Source organism: Anabrus simplex, chromosome 6, assembly GCF_040414725.1.
Source record: "Anabrus simplex isolate iqAnaSimp1 chromosome 6, ASM4041472v1, whole genome shotgun sequence".
Lineage (NCBI taxonomy): Eukaryota > Metazoa > Arthropoda > Insecta > Orthoptera > Tettigoniidae > Anabrus > Anabrus simplex.
In genome coordinates this window covers 236,428,322-236,451,254 of record NC_090270.1, presented here as the reverse complement: position 1 = coordinate 236,451,254, position 22,933 = coordinate 236,428,322, and the positions used below count along the sequence as shown (strand labels likewise).

Sequence of the window (22,933 nt, the reverse complement as noted above, 5' to 3'; positions counted from 1 at the left end):
GGTACAAAGGGGATAATCTTCATTTCTAAATGAAACACTTATTCCCTGTTCCTGGAGTAGCTAGCAGGCTTTATGAGTAATGAATCTGCTGAATATACTGGTTCACAGTCTATGGGTTGGAGGTACAGAACTGTCATATGCTGAGACTTTGTTTTCACAAACCAGTGAGTTGAAGCTCAAAATACTGAAAGCTGTCAATATCTTGTTTGTATCCTGAATTTATTAGTCTAATTGTCAGAGCAAAGAAAGAAGTTCTTTGCAAAGTTATTGAAATGCTCAATAGGGATGTACTGAAACACTACCGATAGATGTCTCACGAGTAACACCTGGTATGAGCTTGTCGATCGTCATTTGTTTGTATGCGTTTTTAATGGAAGTTGCCTAGTTAAATGATGAAGTTTAAGATTTAATATATCGTAACAACAGCAAAGACAACAAGAAAATTGTGATTCCTGACTAATGCTGTGTCCCTATTCATATCATCAATTTCCTAAACAGAATCCTTTCCGTAAAAAGTGGTTGCATGCGATTCGTAGGCAGGACCTATGGCATAAAAATGTGACTCCTAATATCAAGGTCTGCTCAAAACATTTTACAGTTGAAGATTATGTCATTACTGAAACTGGTAAGTAAGCTAATTAGTACTAATTAAAAATAATTTTATAATAAGGTAGTGACATTCTGAGGATTTAATACGACCTTTTTCAATAATTTTAGGCGAAAGACGAAGACTTAAGGAGCACGCTGTACCTTTGATATTTTCATGATGTGGCACTGGTACCTTGGAAATAACTCCGAGAGCAAGAAGATATAGAAGTAGGAAAACAGCAATAACACCGTGTGCGGTGGTGGAGGCAGATCCACATGAGGTAGCAGCATTTGAAGAAGAAGAGGTGCCCAACATAGAAGAACCATCTTCAGAAGTGCTAGTAACAAAAGATGTAGGCACTCAAACAAGACAGTGTAGTATCCTGCATACTGAAAATATTATGTCAAATCCAGATGCTACATTACTCTATATTGGATTTGAGGACCTAGACCATTTTAATTTAGTGTTCTCTATTCTTGGAGATAATAGTTTTAATTTACAGGTATTTCCACTTCCTCCAGAATACTGCTTCCTTATGACAATAATGAAACTGAGAACCAACAAGTGGGATGTTGAACTGGGACTGTCATTTGGTGTCCGAAAAGCTGTGGTAGGCCAGATTTTCAATGTGTGGATTAATTTTATGTATTGTCAGTTTAGTGAGCTGAATATTTGGCTAGATAGGGATACAGTATTTGCTAACAGTCCACTTTTATTTAAGGAGAAATATCCCACAACAAGGGTAATTATAGATGCCACTGAAGTCACCATAACGAAACCAAAAAATCCAACAGCTCAGCAAGCAACTTTCTCAAATTAAAAAAATTGTAATACAGTTAAAGTATTCATAGGAATTAATCCATCTGGTTTTATTCGTTTCATCTCTGATGTATATGGGGGTGTCATTTCTGATAGACAATTATTTATACGTTCTGGATTATTGGAACTTTTAGAAGGAGATGCAATAATGGCTGACAGGGGTTTCAACATTCAAGACTTGCTATGTGTAAAAGGTGTCTCTTTAAATATCCCTCCTTTATTAAAGGGTAAAAAACAGTTTACTCCTTTTGAAAATCTTGAAACAAGAAGGATTGCCTCAAAAATAATTAATGTTGAAAGAGGATCAGGTAAAACCTATAAAATTCTACAATCAAAACTGCATCACAGTAAAATTCACTTATCTAGTAGAATTATCTTTGTTTGTTACATGCTTTGTAACTTTAAAAATCCATTATGGATGGGTAGGTATAAAACAAAGTTTATTGCTGTATCATTATAAAAGATGAGGTTACAATATTTAAAAATTAAGAGGGTTCCGCCTATTCAATACAAAGATATTTATTAATGTGAAAGAATCACATATCGTTCAAATGAGGTACTAGTTTCGGCACCAGATATGTGCCATCATCAGCCACAAAGTCAAATCGGGCAAACACAATAAAACCCTAAAACAACTTTATACACACTATAACATCTGCATGGATGAATATGAAATATGACTTTAAAACAACTTTAAAAACACACTATAACATTTGCACAGATAAATATAAAATAAAATATGGTAGATGAAGTTGCATTCCATTTTAAAATCCGTTAAAATGATGACTCCGTTGTTGTATACCCATGGCGGTTTGTCTAGCTTATATATAACTTTAGTTTTCTAAAACAGTTAAATTATGCTGCGAGGTTTATTGTCATATGAAGTTGACACTATGCGTGTTCTGTAGTTTGGTTCCGGAAAATAAACGTAAACATGAACTTGGTAAGATCCAAAGAATTAATTCCCACTTCAATATGGGTTGAGGAACCTGGGGAAGAAATTAGAAGTTGAATTAGGCAAATGATCGGAAGGAAAGATCAAAAAGAAAAGTCTAGAAAAACCCAGAGAATACTAGAAACGAACTCACCTTGAGCAGCCTGAGTGATCGGTGGACAGAGCTGGACTGATGGATGCAATTATAAGGTTAAGGGGCGAGGCGTAAGAGAGGAGAGGGGAGGGGTAGAGGCGGAGCAACTGTCATGGAGCTAAGGTGGGGCCGAAGGATGTGGTAGTGGGGGTAAATGATGTGGATATGTACTGCGTATGGTTTGAAAGATCGAATTTTTTTAGGTGGTCTAATATTTCTTAGCCATTTAATTAAGAGATCATAAAGAATATTAGTTTTCTCGGAAATTTCATTTAAATTATAGTTAGGGTTGAAATATTGATCGCAATGAATGAAACAGTTTTCGACGATGTTCATAATTGGCCCTTTGTTTGTTATTTGAAGTATTTCAAAATCATGTTCTGTATCAGTAAACTTATGATTAGAGTCGTGAATGTGTTGGCCTATAGCAGAAAACTTTTTATACCTTACCGCGTTGACGTGCTCTGAATATCTGGTTATGAAGTTGCGTCCTGTTTGTCCCACGTAGGAGGCGCTGCAGTCGATACACTTGAATCTATAGATTCCAGATTTGGAAAATCTGTTAGAGGTGTTGACTGATGTTGAATTATGTATGATTTCTGAGGTCCTATTATTAGTTCTGAAGAAGATTTTTACGTTATGTTTTCGAAAAACATTGGTGATTTGATGGATACCGTTGTTGAATGTAAAAGTAGATGAAACATTAGTTATAGGTTTTTCTTTAGTGAGAGTAGTCTTGGGCCGGTGACTAAATTTATTGATTATCTGTTCTATAAAGGATCTGCTGTAACCGCTGAATTTGGCGATTGCTCTTATAGGGTTGAGTTCGCTATTGAGGTCTTTTTTAGATATAGGTATCGTGAATGCACGATGAACCATGCTATTATACGCTGCACGTTTGTGTGTTTGAGGGTGTATGGAATCTTGACGAATAGTATTGGCAGTTTGTGTCTGTTTTCTGAAAATTCTATATGAAAGAGCAGATGGATTTCTGAGGATAGTTAAATCCAGAAAATTAATTACTTTATTATTTTCAGACTAAGTGTAAATTTGATGTGGGGGTCAATATTGTTTAGTTCTTGCAGGGTAGAGGTCGCATTCTTGATTTCTTCATCCATTATAACAAATGTGTCGTCAACATATCTGGCCCACATGAGGATGTTTGGAAAAGTATTGCTATTTATTTTTGTATATTCCAGAAAATCTAAATAAATGTCCGCTAGAATTCCCGAAGCGGGTGATCCCATAGCCAGTCCATTTTGTTGATAGATGGTTTCATCGAATTTAAAGAAATTATTGTTGATGATCAGTTTCATAAGAGAAATAAAATCTTGTATTTCTAATTTGCTAAGAGATCTCTGTTTGTTAAAGTTATCTTCAATAATGGAGAAAAGTTTGGTTGTGGGTATGCTTGGATACATATTTACTATGTCGAAAGAATGAAGGGTATGGTTGGGTTGTACTTTAAATGACTTCATTTCTTCAACTAGTTCAGTAGTGTTCTTGATGGATTTTTTAGAGAGAAATTGATAGTTCTTAGTTAAAAATCGTTGAACAAATTGCGCAATTTTATATAGGGGGGTGGGTTTATAGTTAATAATAGGCCGGATAGGGACGTCAATTTTATGTATTTTAGGGAGGGCTTTAACTGTGGGTAGACCTGAATTCATATTTAATAGTTTTGATTTTTCTTGATCTGTAAAAAGAAAAGATATATTCTTTAATGTTTGTTTTAACTGTCGCTGTATTTTATGCTTCGGACCCTTCGCTAAAATGGCAGTTTCTTCCGTGGTTAAAATTACGTTCGAAAGATTGACAACAGGAGGATGGAAATTCTCGATTGAGTTTCTTTGCAAACTAGTTTCTTTGGGCTGAGTTTTTGATGCAATTCTGTTCATTTTTAATGCAGATAAGTTCTTCTCTAACGTAAACTGTTTTTGTGAGAGTATGTCAAACATTTTATTATTAGCCTGATTTAGAAATAAATTCCATTGAATGCCAGGAAGCAGATTGGCTGCTTCAAGATGAGTCTCGTAAAGTTTACTTTTTAAAACGATTTTTTCTTATATAAAAAACAAAGTTCGTGTTTCAACCAAATTTTGTTCGTATTTTGTTGGGCTTGGACGGAATGTGGTGCGGTACGATGTTTTTTGAGCGTTCCTTTCAGAAAGTTTGGTGTTAAATTGTGCATAATACATTGCTTCAAGAAGCATTTGAACGATATGTGATTCTTTCACATTAATAAATATCTTTGTATTGAATAGGAGGAACCCTCTTAATTTTTAAATACTGTAATCCCACTTCAATATGGATCATGAAATTTCTAAATATTAACAAGATGAGGTGTTTGAAATTTTAATCTGAAAATTGCAATATTACAGTAAGCTACTGAAAAAACTTAGGAATGTCATACCACATTTTAAGACAGCAATGCTGGAACATAATACTGTTTGTAAAACTTGTCTAGTTCAAATGAAATTTCCTTTATGAACAGATTGTCTTTCTCAACCTCAACAATAAGGATGTCCACTGTTGTATATACAACAAAAAGGCAATATTATCATCCCGTTACATAAAGCTGTCCTTGCACTTGGTAAAAATAATTGTGTTTCCTTTTCAATGAAACATTGTTACACACCATTTCCAGATAAGGCACTGCACTGACACAAACCTCTGAATGTTTCTGGCTGGAAAGTCCTTTTAATTCGAGAATTGCATAATCACCAATAAGTCCATCACACGATGCTGCTAAAGGATGTTTGTCTGTATGTATTATTAGTCCACATTTCTTCACATTATAGTCAGTCAACTCCTGAAATCTCAGCCTGGCTAAATTCTCCATCTGCAGATCCCATCTCATATCATTATTAAGAAATGCTGATGGCTTCAGCAACTGCATGGCAAGTTTCTCGGGATCCCTAGTATGACAAATTCTTCCAAAGGTACTTGCAGTCAAGCGATACTTCGTTTCGTGAAACCAAATAGTTTCCTTCCACTGATCCCTTGTGTCTTTTTCCACTTGAGCTCTTTTTCCCTCATCAACAGCAACTAGATTTTCTGCATATGATGTCAAACAACTGGCATTACACAAATGGTCATGCAACACTCCTTCCATAGATACTTTCCTTCTCTTTAAGGTATGTGAAAATGTAAGTTTGTGATGAGAATTTTGCAGAAGAAGAAGTACATAATCTTCATACCCACTTTGATTTATACCAGAGGGGGGTCTCACTTCATGGCAGGGCAACTATCAGGAGCTAATGGTAAATGTTCCACTTTAATGGGGCTTATTGTTTTCTTTGCACTAGCTGGTTGATGATAGGTCTGCAAAAGCTGTGTGCACATTTGAACACATTTGATTTCCCTACAGAAAAATGCTCTAGAGCATAACAGACAGTAGCAATATGTTTACAGCTTGCTTTGGGACCAGCTCCAGCCACACACTCACATTCTGCTCCTTCAAATTTAAATTATACTTCTTATTCTTTGTAAATTCTGACTGGACCTGCCCTTTAAAAAACACTTCAATGTGTTCTACACAGCACTTCACAAACTCAACAAATCTGTCATTGAACAGTCTGTACCCTGAATCACACAGTGACCTATAATTTGACACTGGAGCACCATCAATTTCAGACTTCCTGAATACGAAATAATTCTTTAATTCCAAATTTGAAATCTTTACATTTCTCTTATGATCCGAAACAAGATCCTGAAACTCGTGCGCAGCAGGAAGATGCAATTCAGTCATACTGGATGTAGACCCAGGCACTGCTGTCACACCATTGTTGTGCCTTATGTACGCCTCTAACCTGCAAAAAAAAAAGAAAAATACCGTATTAGGAATGTTTTCAAAATGCGATTTGTACTTAAAGACTTCCATCTTAACAAAAACGCTAAAAGAAGGAGTTGCTGCATTTAGTCCTTACCTTTCAATCAATTGTTGCTTTTTTTCCGGAGGAAATTTTTCTGCCCCTTTTCTTCAATTCTGCTTTCAAATCCGCAATCATCATTAGACCTATACCATTTCCCATCTTATTAAAAACATTATCAGAATATGGTAACTCCATTTTCATGCATTTAAAGCAAAAGTTTCTTTACAATGATAACAAATGTAGGAATACTCCATATGAGTCTCGTGTAAAACAATCGAGCAGCGGAAAGCGCACACCGGGTACAACTATTACGCTGCCTAGCGGACAAGTTTTGCGTGATACATCCCTATATTACATCTTTGACCGTGTTGTAAAATATCACAGAAGTCATCAGATTCTTAATCTACAATTAATAGGAATAGTTCCCCAAGTAATCACCAACTTGTACAATAGGCTAATAAGTTTGTTGCAAAAAAGTTAATTTTTCCAGATCCAACCTCCTATCAAATCAGTATCCTCTTCTTTTGATTGTCAATCCACAATTTAGAACAGAGTGAATTAGATTTTCATTCCACACACTCTGCAACATTACTTAGTGCAATCAGTCAGGGTGTGTCACGAAGAGTAGTGTCATGATAATATTGCAAACTTTGGACTGGGGAGACATTGAAGTAAGGAGATGAGTTTCTCAACTAAGTGGGATGTAATTACAATATAACTGGTCCATTATTGGAAATGATCAATTTTCCAGCTAACTCAGTCTTGGTTGCCAGCATTATGTTTAAACAGTATATTCGGAGCTTTCAATAGAGAGATGGCGTGAAATTACATTGTGTGTTGGGTTTGAGTCATCAGTCCATAGACTGGTTTGATGCAGCTTCCCATGCCACCCTATCCTGTGCTAACCTTTCCATTTCTACGTAACTATTGCATCCTACATCTGCTCTAATCTGCTTGTCATATTCATACCTTGGTCTACACCTACCGTTCTTACCACCTACACTTCCTTCAAAAACCAACTGAACAAGTCCTAGGTGTCTTAAGATGTGTCCTATCATTCTATTTCTTCTTCTCGTCAAATTTAGCCAAATCGATCTCCCCTCACCAATTCGATTCAGTATCTCTTCATTCGTGATTCGATCTATCCATCTCACCTTCAACATTTTCTGTAACACCACATTTCAAAAGCTTCTATTCTCTTTCTTTCTGAGCTAGTTATCGTCCATGTTTCACTTCCATACAATGCCACGCTCCACACGAAAGTCTTCAAAAACATCTTTCTGATTCCGATATCAATGTTTGAAGTGAGCAAATTTCTTTTCTTAAGAAAGCTCTTCCTTGCTTGTGCTAGTCTGCATTTTATGTCCTCCTTACTTCTACCATCGTTAGTTATTTTACTACCCAAGTAACAATATTCATCTACTTCCTTTAAGACTTCATTTCCTAATTTAATATTTCCTGCATCACCTGCCTTCGTTCGACTGCACTCCATTACTTTTGATTTGGACTTATTTATTTTCATTTTGTACTCCTTATCCAAGACTTCGTCCATACCGTTTAGCAGCTTCTCAAGATCTTCTGCAGTCTCAGATAAAATAACAATATCATCAGCAAATCTCAAAGTTTTGATTTCCTCTCCTTGGATTGTGATTCCCTTTCCAAATTCCTCTTTGATTTCCTTGACTGCCTGTTCTATGTAAACACTGAAAAGGAGGGGGGACAAACTGCAGCCTTGCCTCACTCCTTTCTGGATTGCTGCTTAATTTTCAAAGCCCTCGATTCTCATCACTGCAGACTGTTTATTATACAGATTGTAGATAATTCTTCATTCTCGGTATCTGATACCTATCATCTTCAAAATCATAAATAGCTTGGTCCAATCAACATTATCGAATGCCTTTTCTAGATCTATGAACGCCATGTACGTGGGCTTGTCCTTCTTGATTCGATCTTCTAAGATCAGACGTGAAGTCAGCATTGCTTCACGTGTTCCTACATTTCTTCTGAAGCCAAATTGATCTTCTCCCAACTCAGCTTCAACTCGTTTTTCCATTCTTCTGTAAATAATACGTGTTAAAATTTTGTAGGCATGATATACTAAACTAATGGTGCGGTAGTTTTCACACCTGTCAGCACCGGCTTTCTTGGGAATAGGTATAACAACATTCTGCCGAAAATCGGATGGGACTTCTCGTGTCTCATACATCTTGCACACTAAATGAAATAACCTTGCCATGCTGGTTTCTCCTAAGGCAGTCAGTAATTCAGAGGGAATATCATCAATTCCAGGTGCCTTGTTCCTATTTAGGTCACTCACAGCTCTGTCAAACTCTGTCCTCAAAATTGGGTCTCCCATTTCGTCAGCATCAACAGCCTCTTCATGTTCCAGAATCAAATTATCTACATTTTACCTTGATACAACTGTTGGATATGCTCCTGCCATCTTTCTGCTTTGTCTTCTTTCCCTAGAAGTGGCTTTCCATCTGAGCTCTTAATATGCATACACCTAGATTTCCTTTCTCCAAAGGTTTCCTTGATTTTCCTGTATGCAGCATCTACCTTTCCCAGGACCATACAGCCTTCGACATCCTTGCTCTTCTCCTTCAGTCATTCTTCCTTAGCTACCTTGCAATTTCTATCCACTTGATTCTTTAATCGCCTGTATTCTTTTCTGCCCCTCTTCATTACTAGCATTCTTGTATTTTCGCCGTTCATCAATCAGGTGTAGTATCTCCTGAGTTATCTACTGATTCTTAGTTGATCTTTTCTTCCTTCCTAACATTTCTTCAGCAGCCCTACTGACTTCATTTTTCATGACTCTCCACTCTTCCTTTATAGTATTTCCTTCAGCCCTTTCATTTAGTCCTTGTGCAACGTGTTCCTTGAAACAATCCCTCACACTCTTTTCTTTCAACTTGTCTAGATCCCATCTTTTTGCATTTTTTCCTTTCTTCAATTTCTTCAACTTCAGATGGCATTTCATGACCAACAAGTTGTGGTCAGGGTCCACGTCTGCTCCTGGGAAAGTTTTGCAATCCAACATCTGGTTTCTGAATCTCTGCCTAATCGTAATGAAGCCTATTTGATACCTTCCCGCGTCTCCAGGTCTCGTCTACGTATACTGCCATCGTTTGTGATGTTTGAAATTATGATCAGTGCAGAATTCAACCAGCCGACTTCCTCTTTCGTTCCTTTGTCCCAATCCAAATTCTCCTACTGTACTACCTTCTCTTCCTTGGCCTACCACTGCATTCCAGTCTCCCATCACAATTAGATTCTCATCACCTTTTACATATTGTATTAAATCTTCTATCTCCTCATATATTCTTTCGATTTCTCCATCATCCGCTGAACTAGTAGGCATATAGACCTGCACTATTGTGGTGGGCATTGGTTTGGTGTCTATCTTGATGACAATAATTCTTAGACAAATATGATTTAGTGGAGCTTCCAAAGGTCATAATATCAGAGGTGCCAACTTTGAAGTGGATTATCAGTAATCGCCCTCCGCCCCCGAGAAAAATTTCGACTCAAGTCCAAAGCATGCTCCTTCCTTCTTGATAATGACACCCCTTTTGCTCTTCCCTCTAGCAATCTATCCAAAAGCATATCATATTACACAATAACATTTGCACGCAACCTGTTGGTTCTGTGATAAAACATTCCTTGTAGCTTGTTTCTCACGCAGCAGCTGCTTTTCAGTGTAGTTTTTCTTGAAGCATCCAGCCGACTGTGATGGCATTTTCGTTTATTGAACCACAAGCGATACCAGTGCAGATGTGCTTAATGTAGGCCTTATTTCCTTCTCGATCTTTCTGTCAACTGTCAGGTACACTTAACACAGCAAATACAACATTACTGAAGGATTTGTAGTGGAGAAGAGCAGTGCCTGAAATCCTTCATTCACAATGAATTTTACAACACTTATTGGTAGTAAAAGGAAGTCACGATCGAATAAGTATCGTTGCCAACTCACAAGCATTGAAATAAAGATGATTTAGGAGAAAGGCTCGAAAGGACTGTACATCTTTCCTTTTCTTTTGTTTCCGTCGAAAACTATTTTTTCATGTTAATGTCAGCTTTTCCGTAATAATTTCCCCTTTGACCGTAACTCTGTAATCGTGAGGTGAAATCCGTAATAATTACGGACAATCCGTAATAGTTGGCACCTCTGTAATATGAAGATGAAGTTTGAATACAAGAGAACAAATTGGGGCAAATATTAATTTATATGAAAATGAATTAGGTATCAGAATAATTTATGAAGGGAAATTTTCAATATTTTTCCAAGTTATTTGAAATAATTTAAGACTAGGTAAACAATTGATAGGGAAAGTAACATCTGGGCGACAGCCCGAACTACAGATCAATGATGACTGATTGATGGTGGCACCTGGTTGCACTCGCTACAGCTTGTTATCTGCCTTTATCTTGTACTAGTAAGCACCAGTCACCCCACCAACTGCCAGGTTTGCTATCACCTGGTCATGCCAACATTTTCTACATCTTTGCAGAGATTTCCTTTACTCCATTCTTCCCTCCCATATCCTCCTCATTGCTCTGTAGTCAGACATCCGCTCTACACAACCACTCTACAGGAGCATTCTCTCGCAGATTATTTTACTGATGCTTGGTCTTGCCATATCTTGTACAGATATTCATCTCTCTATTATTTCCACACGCCATCGACAAAGTTGAAATCATAAATACACTGCAGCACGTTGTTTTTTTAAGACCGCCAGGCACGGTCTGTCGAGGTTTGTGGGGAACCAAGTAATGGAGCTATGCAGCAGGATAGATCAGACAATGATATCATAGTTGTATTTTTCATTATGTTATATAGGGGGAATGATTGTAAGTCACTTGCACACGAAAAATACCGTTTCGGTAACTTTAATGCAGCTTGATATCGAAGTGACATTCAAGTGGGCAAAAGAGTTCATATACACCCGACATCGTGACATCACAACTGTCCCACAGCTTGTTCTCTTTTTGATCAAAGAAGCTAACATTAAAATGCCACAACATCGATGCAGCATGCCAACACCACAATATTAGTGTATACAAAAGAAGACAGTTAATGACACTATTACAATTTTAATGAAACATCAAATATAGCAGGGGCTGCCTGGCCTTGACAGTAAAGACGTGCGCGGTTTGCCCGGAAGGACGTGGGTTTGAATCCTGTCAGGAAGTTGTAAAGTTTAAGAAATGAGATTTCCACTTCCGGAGGTGCACATATGAGTACCAGGTTAATTCCTGGGGGTAAAGTGGCCGGGCATAGAGCTAACCGCTCTACCCCATGAAGTGCCGAGATTACAGATAGTGGAAGCCTTTACCTTCCACTCCTCTAAGCACCTCCATGGCCTGTACGGTGATGACTTTGCTTTGCTTTTACCAAATATAGCACTTAATAATAAGCCTTCAATCAAGAATACAACAATAAAATAACTTCTACCTTTGAAAGTTGCAACAACAAATGATTTTATCAACGTTTGAATGATAACTAATCACTAGATCTGAACACGAGTTAAATAATATGTCAAAACTGTACATGTTGGAAAATATTTCCTTTTTAAATCTTGTTTAAAAAATGTTTTAACTCATTTCAATTTAACCAATGTCTTTTGTACCATATACGTTAATCATTTTTTTACTTTTGACCAAGACATTCAACTTTTAACATATTAATTGAAGCAAGGAAATCAGGGAACAGTATAGCTCCATTAGATGTGGTAAAACTAAAGTACCCTTTAATTACCGTAGAGCTTACAGCTTAACTAAGTCATGGAGAATGGATTCAAGTTTTTTTCAATGAGGTTAATATTATTCTCAAAATGTTACTGTTGAGTCTTACAAATACAAGTGCATACTTACACAGGATACTTTGCAAGGTTGACACTTCTACAATCCTGGGCTCTATTCAATTAGCAATGATATACACTGTCATAGCTCTCATGCTTAATACTTCAAAATGCTTTAGGGGAGATCAAGCAAGCTAAAGCTTAATTTGATCTAATGGTTTAGGAATGCATTGGAAACAAACAAAGCTAACAGGAAGGAACTTGACACACATATGATTCATGAAGAAATGACTAAAGAACTGGCATCCTCTGATGCTGTTCAACTGTTCAAGAATTCAATCCTATAATCGCAACCAGAGAAGGTAAGCAAGCACTCAAGGTTATCTAACTGTACATACAGAAGAAACTCAATTATCAATGTACAAGGGGTCAGGCCGAGGCTGTGACAGATATGAGAAGAGACGGATAATAGTATAAAATGAGAAAACAATTACAGTACTCTACGTTTCTCTTAATGCCTACCAATACAAAAGGGAACATACCACTGGTATATTGTAGTGTCCTACTGATAATTCTTTGCCAATTTCATTGTTTTGCGAGCTTACACGTTACCATGGGTAGTTTGTATTTACAAAATATGGTTGTAAATTTTGTTCACATCACAACCGATTTTACAGACTGTCATTTGCTCGATACTATAAATGGGTGCAATACTTGTAGCACTTCCACCATTTCTTAGACATTTAATAATTTCCATTTTCTTAGATAATCTCAACAATATGTGTTTAAGTTTCTCAGCCATTTTAGGAATTCAAATTAAACTGGTGACAACACTTTGCAAAAAATAATATGATGCAAAAACAGAGGTTATACTATGAACAATCAATCACACTAATTGAACTAGTCGTAAACTAAGACTGAAGTCCCAGATTGGCTGCACCTCTCATATCAATGGGTGTGGGAAGGAGGGAGGTGAGTGACATGGTTTGAACAATGTGACAGTTATCAGAAACTGACAGTTGAAAGTGTGATGGATAACAGAGGTTTTACTGTAGCAATTTACACTACACAACACAACACAGGACCATACAATATACCCACCTTCTCGAGACACTTCCCCTCCAACACCATTGGTAACCACAGTGATCTGCTGAGCAGGCAACATCAAACGAGACTTGCCAACTACAGACACTTGTTGGTGCTGTCCCACGACTCCACTGGTGACAAAAGTAACACCTGTTCAAAAAGTTACAAAACTATATAAGCAATGTCTGGGAAAGTTCCTTGCATCAGTGTTAAATGTTGGAGGTAGGACAGAAATAACTAGACAGGTGATATTTTGGTGTTATAAATTCTAAGGTCCAATATTAAAAGGGAAAGAAATGCCTAGATAGGTGATATTTTGGCTGTTATAATGTTATACAGAGTCTCAAACAGATTACATTGAATGGCATAGAGACCAACACAAATTATGCAGATTTTACTGAAAGGCACAAACATAAAATATGTACATTTCAATCTATAATTGCCCTTCCAAGTTCTTTAAATTTCCCTATGAATTTAACACTCCAAATGACCTAATATTATGTTATTAAAATTATGTATCAATGTTTTTTTTGTTTCTGAATTTGACTTTCAACTATGGCTGCAATGTTTCCACGGTCAATCCAGCAGCACCATGCACTACAGGGTGCTTGGAATATTACAGTTTTCTTATTGTGATTCACAGCTCCCTCTGCGGATCAGCGATAATGTCAGCCGTTGCATCCCAGGATCGTGGCTTGAAGTAGCCAGTTTCTTGCCGGAAAGATAGATTTCCATGTTGTGCGATGTAATCATGTAAAACATCTCTGGTGACACACTTGGGAAAAAAAAGAAAGAAAGAAAGAAAGAAAGAAAGAAAGAAAGAAAGAAAGAAAGCAAGCAGTCATCTCCATACAGGCCATGAAGGCCCTTGGAGGAGGGAAAGGTAAAGACTTCCACTATCCGTAACCTTGGCACTTGATGGGGTCGAGTGGTTAGCTCTGTGCCCAGCCGCCTTTGGCCCAAGGAGTTAACCTGGTACCCATTTCTCATATAGGCTGAGTAGACTTCCTAATGGGGATTCGAACCCATGTCCTTCTGGGTGAACTGAGCACGCTTTTACTGTTTAACGTTAAGAATTTCATATTTAGGTTCCGTATTGAAACAAGATTTACATCTTTGATGTAACGCTTTTACTGGCTCGGCTAGGCAGACCCTGGCACACCTGGTGCTTACCTGACAAAATTATTTAAAATTCAGCTATAGATCATCCAAGAAAACAGGTTTATCTGCCAGCATGTACAACAAATATCAAAATTGACACAGTAGCAGACTACTGCCATCAAATCAAAATGCCTGCACAAGGTAGCCATGGCAATACAGCTGCTGTTGTTATTATTCACTTCCCTTGCACATTCTAAATACAATCCTCTTCTTCCTCTTTATCTCATTTGCACAGTTTAACAGCATCAATAATATCCAAGCTTTTATTGGTTGCCTTTTACTCATTATCAGTGGATAATACTTATTTTACACAGTTCCTTTTTCCCTGTTACCTGCAGATCACTGGATAGCTTTGATTTAAAGGCAGGGGAGTAACTAATCAACTACAGACGATGATCAACAATAACTGTCTATTCCCTTATCTGAAGTGTATGACAGATTGGCTTAAACATCTAATATCAAGACTTTACTATATTCTTGGTTTACAACAGGACAAGTGGTGTAGCTCATGAAGACAAGTAAAAAAGAACAGTAATATGTATCTAAAGATTTCAGTTAGGCCAGAGGTGTTGTAAATATGATTATAATAGGGATAATTAGGAATAGAAGAAAGCTGGCTCAGACTGCCCAGCAAGATGGACCCAAGAAGGAACAAGATCAGAAGGGATCATCATGTAAATCATCAGCTATGAACTATCAATTGTAGTGATCAGAAATAAAGAAAATTGAGAAAAAAAGTCGTAAGTTTCCCCGCAAAAAGCAAGTCAGAAATTCTTACTGGACCCAGCTGATTAAGGATGCAGACATTTTTTTTATGTAAGTTACAACTCAAAAGGATGAAAGGATTTTTCCTTAGAACAGTCCCAGTAAGATCAGAACTTGTATAAACAAGTACACAGAATGAAGAAAACAAGGTTAGTCCAGCGGAAGGCAGAGTAAATAATCGATGCTGATTTAAGCCTCAAACCCACTGGGCGAATTTACTATCTACTCACTTGTAAATTTACTCACTGGCATTAAATTCGCTTGTGTAATATGTCCAGCTCAGAGAAGTTGAACTTAGTTTGCAGGCGTAATGGATAGCAGATCTGTTAGCTAGCGGAGCGGCGGACAACAATATTACCGCATTCAACTCAGTGTGGCCCTAAGCTATTGCATGCCATTCTTTCTTTGTCTTTGGGTATCCAACACCCCTCCCCGCTACTATTTTTGTCTCCGCCTTTATTATCACACACACCAAAACACCTCGCTTTCAAGATGAGGATGTAGGTGTACCGTATTTACTCGAGTATTACACCTCCCCCTTTCCCCCCCCCACTTTTACAGCCCAAGAAAGTAAGGGAGGGGGGGTCCAATATACAATAAGCTCAAACTTTGTGCAGTGAACACATGGATTTTAGGCTATAAATTATATATGTAAACATTCTACACTATTCCTTAACAAACTTATGAATGTATTTCAGTTATACTGGCTATAATAGTTGGAAAGCGGTATTTCTAAATGTAAAAAGATAATAGATGGTGAACACGACTTTTAGGCCCACATATAAAGTAAATATAGCCAGTTTTAGTTACTTGTACCACATCATTCGTTTCATCTCATTAATTACTTTCATTAGGTTAAAGTCAGGAAGGGCATACGCTCGTAAAAACTTGCTACGAAGATTCGTCTCACTTCATTATCGATCCCGTAGAGAAAAGGGTTAAGACAAGGGTATGGTATCATCATATAGGATAATGTTATCTTCACTGCCATCTCGTCAGCCACCCAGCCATGCATCGAGAGCATTCGAGGTCCCGTCTTTAAAAAAAAAAAAAAAAAAAAAAAAAAAAAAAAAAAAAAAAAACAGTTTAGTTCCCGATTTGCAGGGCTGAGTGGCTCAGACGGTTAAGGCGCTGGCCTTCTGACCCCAACTTGGCAGGTTCGATCCTGGGTCAGTTCGGTGGTATTTGAAGGTGCTCAAATACGTCAGCCTCGTGTCGGTAGATTTACTGGCACATAAAAGAACTCCTGCGGGACTAAATTCCGGTACCTCGGCATCTCCGAAAACCGTAAAAGAGTAGTTAGTGGGACGTAAAACATATAACATTATTATTTATTAGTTCTCGATTATAAAATTCCAAACAATGTAAATCTATTCCGAAATAGTTTCTGGAGATGGTCTGATATTCCCAGTTGGTGTATGTGGAGCAGAAGCCACTCCTTCCGAATAAAGCCACACCAAACAACCAGCTGATAACTATGTATGTCAAGTTGTTCTTTCAAATGTAATACATAGTGACTGGAAGCGTTCTTTGGATAACTGCTGTTGTTGACAGGCAAACCCTTATTTTTAAGCATGTTTCATGCTTGTTCTCCACATTCATCACATCAAGATTTACATAAACAGCTGTAAATGAGATAAGAGAGACCACACTGTTTAAGTTAGGTATGCTCTCAAGTGCCCGCATAGTGCAAGAAGTTCCACGACGGCAAGATTAAAAATACACAATGGAACATGTTAATGCTATTAAATATAACAGATACTCGGCAGTTGGCCAGCTCATTCAAGATTCAAAGCATAGCTTCAGTAACATACAACAAGATATAGAGGTGCTCATGAATATGGACAAAGGCCCTATTCTTGACGTCGCAGAAAATTGCTTCATTCACTTAGACCAGTTCTTCAACTACAATTCGAATCTGAACAAAGTCTCTGAAAAAACTAATATTCTGTTTGATTTTTTAATTAAAGTATTTAAGTATTTTTAATCTTCTGAATAGGAGGTCAATATTTACTACGATACACAGTACCCTATCATGTTACAAACCCCCACTACATTGTTCACAAGACCCACCTTAAACCTACTAATCCCCTAAAAAGATCTTTTTCTTCCCCTCCAGACCTACCACATTTTATATCTCCTTCCTACAAGACTAACGTCTTTTACCACTGACTGATTTCATATTCATCAGTATTAAAATTTTATCAGGTATAAATTACAAGTGACTCAAATATGTTCTCGACACTCTGGTTGACGCATATCACGTGTGCGTGTCTTAAATGACTCTTTACTTTGGAAGCCTCTCGGAGCCTTCTATTGAACGGATGCACAAAGACTACATATTGAAGAACCTTCTTTTATTCCTTGAATAATGAGAGACTTTATGTTTACTTCAATGTTTCACTCCGTCAGATTTAATTATTAAGCCGTTACTCTTCTGTTATGACACATGGTGTGAATAGTCAGTTACAGATTGTGTCTTTGCTTATATATTGTGATCTTCTTATGGCTGATGATGACATATGTCGAAACCGGTCCCAAAGTTGAATAAAAGGTATTTGTAACTTAAATACGTACTTAATTAGTATTGAAAAGGTTGAACCTAATAGGTATCTTATCGTTAATCTCAATTCAATACGGAAACATTAATGAAGTTCATATCTTTAAATCTACAGGTGTGGCGCTAATGTGTTTTATTATCATAATGTTTATTTTCATCCGTAGTATGTTTCGTTTGACGTCTCCGAAAACCGTTAAGTGCAGACGTAAAATAATAATAATAATAAATTATTATTATTCATGAGGTACATTGGTGAGTAAAACAATAGTTATGATTGGATTGTTTTTATTAAGTTTTAAACCTAATTCTAAAAAAAAAAAACCACTATATTGGCCCAAGTTAAGAGATCACTTTGTTCATAATCTCGCCTGCTATATTAATTACAAGTTGTCCATTTCATGACCGTATCGATGTTTAATCAAGAAGTAAGTATAAATAACCACCTAATCGATACTTTATTAATGCCTCAGGCAAATTGAATAAAATTAAAACTTACAGGACATGTTTCGACCACTTAGTGGTCCTCTTCAGCTGTATAAATAAAGAACTGGAAAGAAAAACATTATGACAATAAGCACAAATAAAAGTTCTTTGGAGACTCCTTTGATAAAAATGGAGGTCATCAGAATAGGTCATCTTGCCTCTCGTTCTTGTTTGGAAAAGATGTTTATTCTGCGCTGTCTAGAGGGTCTGACTTTGAGCGCAACCTGGTGAAGTAACGATGTGATACAGTTTGACAGTTCATGGAAAGCTTTGGAGAGAAGGGAAGTAGAGTTTTATCGTCATCTAAGATAACATGTGAGGGAGGAGGGAGATTGGGCTGTGCTTCTGCGATGTCGTGTTTGATTATATCTCTTGTTCGTCTAGTCTGTTTCATGTCTACCCATTCTAAGTATTTGCTAATATTCTCATATAAGATGTTTTTATGCTCGTTGTTTTCGTTGAGATTCTCTTCACCGTTTTCCAATTTATCAAGTACGATGTGGATGTTTTCTAGGTTGTTCATAAGATTACCTTTATTAATCATACAGATAATTTGAAGGTCCTGTTTTATATTGGTGAATTTGTGGTTGGACTCTTTCATATGGGATCCCATGGCAGAGAATCTTTTGTATCTTTCAGCATTGACGTGTTCTTGATATCTAATTGAGAAGTTCCTTCCAGACTGTCCCACGTAAATTTTTTTACATTGAGCACAAGTCAGCTTATAAATACCCGATTCCTGGAATTCGTCATCTTTAAGTTTATTAGCTTTATTATGACTAAAGAATCTATGTTTCGTGTTGTTGTTTGTAGAGAATGCTACCTTGGTATTGTGTTTCTTGAATAAGTTGGTGATTTCGTAAATCTTCGGGTTATTAAAGGTGAATTTTACATATCCTTTTTCTTTTTCTGAATGCTGTTTAAGTTTAATTTGTTGTTGGTATTTGCATTTAGTGATGATTTTATTGATGAATTTCAAACTGAAACCATTATGTAGAGCCTGTTGACGAATGAAAGAAAGTTCCTTTTTTCTGTCTGTTTCTGTTAGCGGAATTTCAAAGGCTCTGTTGACGAAACTATAATAAGCTGATTTCTTTTGCGAGATGGGATGTAAAGAATCACTTTTGATTGTAGTCGGGGTAAAAGTGGGTTTCCTGTATATTTTAAATTGGAAATGGTTGTCTTTACGAATTGTTTGGATATCCAGAAAATTGAGTATGCCTTTCTCTTCTTCTTCAGCTGTAAATTTTATGTTTGGTCTAAATTATTCAAAGTATTAAGGATACTGTGACTATCATTTATTTCCTTGTTAATTATGGCATAGGTATCATCAACATATCGAAGCCAGAGATCGAGTCCTTTAATGTGACATGTAAAAAAACTTACGTGGGACAATCTGGAAGGAACTTCTCAATTAGATATCAAGAACATGTCAATGCTGAAAGATACAAAAGATTCTCTGCCATGGGATCCCATATGAAAGAGTCCAACCACAAATTCACCAATATAAAACAGGACCTTCAAATTATCTGTATGATTAATAAAGGTAATCTTATGAACAACCTAGAAAACATCCACATCGTACTTGATAAATTGGAAAACGGTGAAGAGAATCTCAATGAAAACAACGAGCATAAAAACATCTTATATGAGAATATTAGCAAATACTTAGAATGGGTAGACATGAAACAGACTAGACGAACAAGAGATATAATCAAACACGACATCGCAGAAGCACAGCCCAATCCCCCTCCTCCCTCACATGTTATCTTAGATGACGATAAAACTCTACTTCCCTTCTCTCCAGAGCTTTCCATGAACTGTCAAACTGTATCACATCGTTACTTCACCAGGTTGCGCTCAAAGTCAGACCCTCTAGACAGCGCAGAATAAACATCTTTTCCAAACAAGAACGAGAGGCAGGATGACCTATTCTGATGACCTCCATTTTTATCAAAGGAGTCTCCAAAGAACTTGGATTTGTGCTTATTGTCATAATGTTTTTCTTTCTAGTTCTTTATTTATACAGCGGAAGAGGACCACTAAGTGGTCGAAACATGTCCTGTAAGTTTTAATTTTATTCAATTTGCCTGAGGCATTAATAAAGTATCGATTAGATGGTTATTTATACTTACTTCTTTTGCTATATTAATAGCAACAACCATGATTATTTCTTAAGTAAAGTAAACTAGTTTCCTTATACCATGGTGGTGCAGCTCTTTTTAGATAGGCCCCCAGGTAAAAGGAGTTGCATGCACCATTTTTACCGCATATCAACCTTCCTGCCATTCGTAAATCTCTGGCAATACGGTACTGGGAATCGAACTCAGGTTCCCGAGAATGGCAGCTAATTGCCCTAACCCTTACGCTGGCGGACATTCTTAACTACAAAACACAGACATATATACAGTACATGACTGATGTGTGCTTGCAATGCGCAGGTCGGACACAAAACTATTCACCTATTTGTGCGACGTCATCAGAGCTGCAGTAGGCCTACGCTACTGAGGTGGACATTTCTTAACTACGAAACACAGATGTACCGCATGACTTTGACGTGTGTTTTCATTGTGTAGGTCGTACGGATGAAACTATTCACATATTTGTGTGATGTCATCAGAGCTGCAGTAAGGCTTGTACCCGCTTTGAAGCGGAACTGTTGTTCTTCTCTGATGAATTATGTTAGGGGGTCGTGTATGCAGGCTTGTACCCGCTTCGAAGCGGAATTGTTGTTCTTCTCTGATGAATTATGTTAGGGGGTCGTGTATGCAAGATTTTTTTTTCATTTTCGTCTCGAAAAGCCAAGGGGGGTCTAATACGCGAGAGGGTCTAATACACGAGCAAATACGGTATTTAAGTCATATTCACCACTTTCCCTTCCTCCAACCAACCAACCAACCAACCAACCCACCCACCCACCCACCCACCCACGCATATGGCTATTTGGCAATAGAAAACAAACTGAGAAAAATAATTAAATGTTTGGGCATTCACATGAAGTGACAATGCTGAAATATCTGGAGATAGATTTACAAAGTCAACCTCAGAATAGAATGCAGGTATTCAACAGTGGTGCAGGAATGTAATATTTATTTTATCATCTTCATTCTTGAGAAGTTTGTTCACAAATGTAGGCACTCACAAATGCCCATAAGTATTTTCTTGTGAATTTTAAGAAAGCCAGAAACTTCTCATTAGTAAGTGCCCTGTAAAAATTAAGATTTCCTTCTGTGAACTTGTTTTTTTAATTGGTAACAGCACTAAAATTCTATCAATTCCAGCTGTAGTTGCACAGGTGCATTAATTGAAGTCAACAGCAAATGTATTTTTGAGCAAACAAATTTTCCCAACATTCATAGGGAAGTCTTTAAATCTGTTTCTTCAATAAGTCAATCAATTTTATAAACTGATCATATGGCACTAGACTGTTCAAGTAAAAAGTGTGGAAACTCACCATTCTCTAACTACTGTTGAAATACTTTCAATTTGTTTTGGAATGCTAACACGTAACCAGGACAAACAAATATATAGTGTGACGACTTGTGCTGCTTGATATGTTCCTTTACCATGCGGCGCTAGTGTAGCTCTATAGACATCAGCTGACTCTGAAGATGTTTCTAAATGGGATATGATGCAACTTAATTCAGAATTTTTCGCTGAAATAAATTACTTAAAACGATGTATTAATTATTGTGCATTCTGTTTACTGATGGATGACTGTATTTAGGTGCGTTATATGTTTGATGTAAAATAAGATATTGTGTTCACTGTCTTGAAAGATATCTATGAAAAATACATAGGACAAATTTAACATTTGGTAATGACATAACATTACTTCAGAAATTACTTCATCAGTAACTTAATATCGCAAACATTTGTGTGTCTACTTGGTAATTTACCACCAAATCAAACACAGTTGCAATCATCAGTTATAAAAAGAAAAAAAGAAAAAAAAAAAAAAAAAAAAAAAAAGGGGGAGAGGCTGCGATGTGACTTATAAATAAATATCCCATACACGTGTTTCTACATAACTGCTTCATTTATATGTTAACATGCTCAACTTAATTATGAATCTTACTCACACCAGTAATCAGTTAAAACTCGACACCTGGGATATTTTCCAGGTAGGTTTTGCGGTTGTACAAGCTTGCATTTCTTTCGTTACCGGTACTTCTTTCATTCAGAAAGAGAATCAGCATTTTATGCAGTGGAAAATTAATTTTGGAACAAAGTCCTAGGCATGTTCACTACAGCAACCTAGTCCTTGAGACGCAGTAATTAAAAGTAAACTATCCAGGCATTCCTGAAATATTTCTGGCCATAATGTAATGCTCCTCATACAGTAAGATTTCTCACAACTTCCTCTACATGAGGAAACATCAATAACACTTTATTTGATGGGTAAGCGAGACAGCTGGATGATTTGCTATGTTCTTCTAGACTCGCTAGGGCTGAAAACGGACTGCCTTTGACCTCCTCTGAATTGTTTTGCAGAGAACTGAGACATGCTGCAGAGTTTGTCACTTTGCTTGCACAAAAGTGATGAATTACACTCATTTTTGAATTCCTGAAAGAAGCCACTGTAGATTGGTGGATGATATAAGGTAAGCTTGCTGCGAATTCTTCCTGAGCTGCACCGGTACATGATTTTGGCATTTTTGAGAACAGAAAGGGATCTTTAAGGGGAGAAAAACAAAATGTCA

The 22,933-nt window shown here is 37.0% G+C and overlaps 1 protein-coding gene across 1 annotated transcript in view; it reads right to left on the bottom strand.

The window, feature by feature from the left end:
* The window catches only part of FoxK (forkhead box K), a 278,192-nt gene that overhangs the window by 61,789 nt on the left and 193,470 nt on the right, over positions 1-22,933 (bottom strand). Inside the window, exon 8 of the mRNA XM_067150284.2 lies at positions 13,277-13,411. Within this exon, the coding sequence (XP_067006385.1) occupies positions 13,277-13,411 (135 nt within the window). The remainder of the gene's footprint in view (positions 1-13,276; positions 13,412-22,933) is intronic.